Genomic DNA, 6,195 nt, shown 5'->3' with positions numbered 1-6,195 from the left:
AGGCAGGAGACCCCCTCGGGAGACAGCGGGGCCAGGGGCAGCTGCGGGGCTGCCCTCCCGCTCCTCGGCAGCACGGGCGTCCTCCAGGCCCATGCGACGTCGGGCCTCCCTGCTGCACCGCTCCACGATGATGCCAACGAGCTCGCGCACAAAGCTCCTCACGTGCGGGCCCAGCGCAGCCTGCAGCATCCGGAACAGCATGTCCTCGTCCAGCCCAAAGAGCTGCAGGCTGGACAGGACGAGCCTCTGGGCTGCTGCTGTTGCCCAGCGGTCACCCCCGACGATCAGCCGCAGCTCCTGGCGCAGCCAGAGCATCACGGGCCGGAGGAGAGCTCGGTCCTCTCGCAAGAGGAACGCCCAGACGTGGGGATGGAGGCCGCCCACAGGAGCCCTGGGCACCAGCCCCGCAGCTGATGGCTGGGATGCTGCAGGGCGATGGAGATTGTGGGCGGCTGGCTGTCCGGGATCTCCTCCTCTCAGCTGGACCACGGCTGATGGTGCTGCAGGCGGTGGGATGACATGTTCCTGGAAGTCATCGTCCCCCCGCACCGAGTGCACGATGGAGGTCACCCTCCTCTTGCAGAGGGCACTCGGGCTTGCTCTCAGCCCACCGCAGGATGCAGGCGTAACAGAACTGGTGGAGGCACGGCATCACGTAGCTGGCCTCCTCCCAGCTGTCCAGGCATATCGGACAGCGGTCGTCCAGCTCCGCGGCCATGCTCTCCACTCGCTGCGGTGGGCTGGGGGGAGCTGGCGATGTCGAGCTGCTCCCTCTCTGTGGCGCTGCAGCAGCGGGTGTCGCGCTAGAAGAGGAACCGAGGCCACGGTCATTGGCTGGCCCGGGGAGGGCTGGAAGAATTGCCCAGGTCCCTCAAGAAGGAAACCCTGCCAGCTCCCCGCCCCAGGGCCAGGTTTCCCCTCCCAGCTCACCTCTGCTGCTGCGAGCGCGCCTCCTGGCTGCCCCGGCTGCCTGAAGCTGGCAGGGCCGGGGAAAATCCTCCGACGGCTCTGGGGTCGGGCACCGAGAGCTGCAGTGAACGACTGCCCGAGCACGACACCAGCACCAACAATGGCCTTGCACACCACTGCAAACCTCGCGACCTCGCTCAGCTGGAGTGCTGCCACGAGCCGGCTGGGTGAGACTCGGCGCCCGGATATGAGCAGCAAGGGCGCGTGGTCACAATCCATTGCTCGGGGACACATCATATTCCATCGCTAGGTGACATCACCGTCCATCGCTAGGGGACACGACAGTGGGTGATCCTCGCCCATGGCGCTCGCCCTGGCAGCGCTGCAGCCCCAGCACGCGTGTCTGGGGTTACCGCAACGCCACTGCCCACTCCTAATGGGCAGCGCTAATCAGTGGAAGGGGAACGTGCAGGGCCTCGTTAATCACTCACCCTCAAAGAAGAAACTGCAACAAGGACTGATAAAAGGGGAACATCCCACCCTAGAAGGCGCTGAAGACTGGAGGAGCGCCGAAGAAATAGGAAGTCAAGAAAAAAACCCGCAGTAACTAGGGGAAGGGTAAAGGCGGCAGGGGGAGATCACGACCACCGCCTCAATTAAAGACCAAAGAAGGCTGCCCCCCCGCTTCCCGCAAGCATGCGCAGAATATTAAAGTAGCGCTGTAGCTCTAAGTTGCAATGGGAGAGGTGTAGACCAATGGAAAACGGCTTTGTGTGGTTACTTATGCGTACGTATAACGCGACCGCATAAATCTTGTACCGAACTCTGTGATAGCGGTGTGGAATGACCACCTAGCACCCATCTCTGCACAGACATGAAATGAAATGCCTCTGCCCTCTGTGTGTATTGGCGCCTTGCACACCGCGTAAACGACCTCACGCTTGTGGCATAACAGTTTTGGCGACCCAGACGGGACTGCACTGACAGCCCGGCCCGCTTCGTCTTGCTGCATCTGACGGGGAGAAGACTCCTTCAGCTCCCGTCCTCCAGTCGGGCGGTAATCGACACAACGGTGCAACGCCACTGAAAAGAGGAGTCTCAACCACTCCTGAGGCCGGAAAGAGAGAAGAATAAATAGGGGCACGCGCAGGGGCTCGGGGGCTTCTTCTACACCGAACACCCCCGTTGGCAGGACCAATGCTGGACCCAGGCCTGGCGATATTTCTACCTAAATCTCTTTCTCTCTTTCCCTCTTTCTCTTTCTCTCCCCCTTTCCTCTCAGGGTTTGTTAACAAAAGGCCTACCTTACTTACAGCAAAGCCGCACAGCTCAGGTCGATATAATCGTGCGACTGCCAACAGCTCTAGAAGAATATTGTTCGTATAGAAGTTTCTCGTTCTTAGTAAAGTCGATGTTTGCTTATGGACCTTGAGTGTTGTTTCACCTTAATCCGCACTGAGGAGACTTGCGAATCTGAGTCGCTCCCGAGTGGGGTTGAGAGGGGTCTGGCAGGCAGACGCTGGCTCTGCTGCGTGGCTACCCTTATCGTCCTCGTGACCCTTAGGCGTAAACCGTTGACCAAGTCTGAGACTAGGACTGGATCCAGCTGCACCTAGACTCCTCTCTGGGAAGGAGTTTAGAAAGGAAGGAGATCCTTTCTGAACCTCGTGACTCAACGGGAGGGCCACCTCTTCTCCCTTAGCCACACGCCACGCTCACGTCCTTAACGTGACATATTCGGCATCACGATTTTACTTCCCCCTCCCCACAGGTGGGACGTGACATATTAATTTGGCAGCACAGGCAGGATCCCCTCACTGTTGGGAGGCCCTAAGGGATACCCATGCTCCACCCGGTGAGTACGGGCAGGGAGAGCTGCAAAGAGAGCCCTCAGCAATAAGCCGGGAGAGGTCCGAGCAGTGGCAAGCCATGGCTGCCCGGGAGATGCTGGCGCTTGACTGCTCCCCAGTTACTGAAAAACTGAGAGAGCATAAGGCATGCCCTTCCCCACCAGGAATGGCGTGGGCCCATACTAGTTGGCATGATCCAAGAGCTGTGGCGGACAGAATTACGACCCTTAGGAAAGAACAAAAGGTACGGCCAGGAAAGGGAAAGGCCGCAGCGTGTGCTGTGTTAGCAGCAGCGCTAGTGGCAGGCCAGAAGGAAAGGCACCAAATTGAGCAAGCCGATGACAAAATGGCAAAACCTTTGCAAGAACAAGTAAGAATCCTGCAGAGCCAGCTAACTGCTGCACGGAGCACCACTCAGCGACTCCACGCGGCTCTGTCAGATGCGTTGGACCGAGAAAAGATTTTGCGGCCCGAACTAGAGGAAGGGAAACAAGGATCTCCCGATCGAATAGATTTTGATTCTGTCCCGGGTAGCGAACCGGGATTCACAAGTTTGGCGCAGTCAGCCGAGAAACAGAATCCTGGGTCCTTCTACGCGACTAAAGAACTGGAGAGTAGTCGCAAAATATTTTACCTCGAGAACGAGGAAGCAGTAATGAGGCCTTTAATGAGGACCGAAACCACCACCGGCCGGGGTGGAGGAGTCTCACTAGTGAGTACCCGGACGGTGCCACGCTCGGCAACCGAAATGCCGAAAAGCCAAGAAAAATACACCAGGCTCGCTCAGGAAACGGAGACGGAGTACGTATGGAGAATGGCACGGACCGGTGGCGATGGAGTTTTGCTGTGGGAAGATGAGGCCCAGGGGTACTGGGGGCCAGGGGTTTACCTGACTACGGACGATCCGCGGGAGCCGTGGTCGTTGACTCAGCGAGCTGCCTATTGGGCAGGGAGTTTAGGCCCTTGGAAAGGGGGGATCCAGCATGTATCGAGACCCCGACTATAAACCATTTAACCGAAAGTCTGCAGAAAGCTGCTTGCCTTCAATTAATGCACGATAGGCGTCTAGTCCCTCAACAGCCTTCCCGATGCAGTTAATTGTTAATCCTGGTAGAATGACTCCCCTGATTCGAGGCTTGCCCGAATCCTTGAAATTATATGCCGTACAACTACAAGACCGTTTGTGGGACGCATTAACCCCACAAGGGTTGCACCCCATCTTTCAAAAAGGCAAGAGGATGATCTGAAGGACTCCAGGGCAGTCATCCTCGCTGCTGCCCCTGGGGAAAGTATGGACCGAGTCCTCTTGGTAGCCATTTCTGGCCACATGAGAAACCAGCGCGGGTGGGGATAGCAACGCCAACTACGCTGTTAGAAATACCAAGGCTACTTCTGTAGTTTTCATACTTTTATTGTATTATTTGATCACCAGAGCTGGACTAATGATGACAGTCTCCCGGTCCCCTTGGAGGCTGGCAGGTGCCCCAGCTGCTGGCCCGGCCCTGGTTTCGCCAGCTCCTGGGGCACCCTCCTACTGTTGCTGGCGGGGTGGCCTCTTGTTTGGAGGTGAAGCGGCCTCAGGGCTGCCAGCCCTCCTCTTCGGGGCTCGCCGCGGCCCCCCAGGGGAGCGTTCGCTGCCCTGGCTGGGACTGGAGGGCCCGGGCACAGCCTCCTCTGGGTCCTCCTGCATCTCTTCTGGCTCCCCATAGGCAGGAACAGGGGCAGAGAGAGGGCTGCCAGGACTCCCACGAAGGGCAGCCGATGAGGTGCTGGGGAGCTCTTCTGCCCCAGATCTGTCAGGGCTGCTGCAGGGGCTGGGCTGGAGGCAGGAGACCCCCTCGGGAGACAGCGGGGCCAGGGGCAGCTGCGGGGCTGCCCTCCCGCTCCTCGGCAGCACGGGCGTCCTCCAGGCCCATGCGACGTCGGGCCTCCCTGCTGCACCGCTCCACGATGATGCCAACGAGCTCGCGCACAAAGCTCCTCACGTGCGGGCCCAGCGCAGCCTGCAGCATCCGGAACAGCATGTCCTCGTCCAGCCCAAAGAGCTGCAGGCTGGACAGGACGAGCCTCTGGGCTGCTGCTGTTGCCCAGCGGTCACCCCCGACGATCAGCCGCAGCTCCTGGCGCAGCCAGAGCATCACGGGCCGGAGGAGAGCTCGGTCCTCTCGCAAGAGGAACGCCCAGACGTGGGGATGGAGGCCGCCCACAGGAGCCCTGGGCACCAGCCCCGCAGCTGATGGCTGGGATGCTGCAGGGCGATGGAGATTGTGGGCGGCTGGCTGTCCGGGATCTCCTCCTCTCAGCTGGACCACGGCTGATGGTGCTGCAGGCGGTGGGATGACATGTTCCTGGAAGTCATCGTCCCCCCGCACCGAGTGCACGATGGAGGTCACCCTCCTCTTGCAGAGGGGGCACTCGGGCTTGCTCTCAGCCCACCGCAGGATGCAGGCGTAACAGAACTGGTGGAGGCACGGCATCACGTAGCTGGCCTCCTCCCAGCTGTCCAGGCATATCGGACAGCGGTCGTCCAGCTCCGCGGCCATGCTCTCCACTCGCTGCGGTGGGCTGGGGGGAGCTGGCGATGTCGAGCTGCTCCCTCTCTGTGGCGCTGCAGCAGCGGGTGTCGCGCTAGAAGAGGAACCGAGGCCACGGTCATTGGCTGGCCCGGGGAGGGCTGGAAGAATTGCCCAGGTCCCTCAAGAAGGAAACCCTGCCAGCTCCCCGCCCCAGGGCCAGGTTTCCCCTCCCAGCTCACCTCTGCTGCTGCGAGCGCGCCTCCTGGCTGCCCCGGCTGCCTGAAGCTGGCAGGGCCGGGGAAAATCCTCCGACGGCTCTGGGGTCGGGCACCGAGAGCTGCAGTGAACGACTGCCCGAGCACGACACCAGCACCAACAATGGCCTTGCACACCACTGCAAACCTCGCGACCTCGCTCAGCTGGAGTGCTGCCACGAGCCGGCTGGGTGAGACTCGGCGCCCGGATATGAGCAGCAAGGGGCGCGTGGTCACAATCCATTGCTCGGGGACACATCATATTCCATCGCTAGGTGACATCACCGTCCATCGCTAGGGGACACGACAGTGGGTGATCCTCGCCCATGGCGCTCGCCCTGGCAGCGCTGCAGCCCCAGCACGCGTGTCTGGGGTTACCGCAACGCCACTGCCCACTCCTAATGGGCAGCGCTAATCAGTGGAAGGGGAACGTGCAGGGCCTCGTTAATCACTCACCCTCAAAGAAGAAACTGCAACAAGGACTGATAAAGGGGAACATCCCACCCTAGAAGGCGCTGAAGACTGGAGGAGCGCCGAAGAAATAGGAAGTCAAGAAAAAAACCCGCAGTAACTAGGGGAAGGGTAAAGGCGGCAGGGGGAGATCACGACCACCGCCTCAATTAAAGACCAAAGAAGGCTGCCCCCCCGCTTCCCGCAAGCATGCGC

General features: G+C 60.3%; 1 protein-coding gene across 1 annotated transcript; it reads right to left on the bottom strand.

Annotated features, from left to right (window-relative positions):
- Window positions 1–4,555: 4,555 nt before the first annotated feature.
- Window positions 4,556–5,972, bottom strand: LOC140651465 (uncharacterized). Its single transcript, XM_072860936.1, has 2 exons — window positions 5,515–5,972; window positions 4,556–5,387 (listed from the first exon to the last, which is right to left on the bottom strand). The coding sequence occupies exon 2, from the start codon at window positions 5,300–5,302 to the stop codon at window positions 4,556–4,558; it is 747 nt and encodes a 248-aa protein (XP_072717037.1). The 5' UTR covers window positions 5,303–5,387; window positions 5,515–5,972.
- Between the last annotated feature and the right edge of the window lie 223 nt (window positions 5,973–6,195).

This window comes from Ciconia boyciana, chromosome 4 (assembly GCF_034638445.1).
Source record: "Ciconia boyciana chromosome 4, ASM3463844v1, whole genome shotgun sequence".
Taxonomy (NCBI): domain Eukaryota; kingdom Metazoa; phylum Chordata; class Aves; order Ciconiiformes; family Ciconiidae; genus Ciconia; species Ciconia boyciana.
The sequence above is the reverse complement of the archived record's forward strand: the minus strand, read 5'-3'. Positions and strand labels throughout refer to the sequence as shown.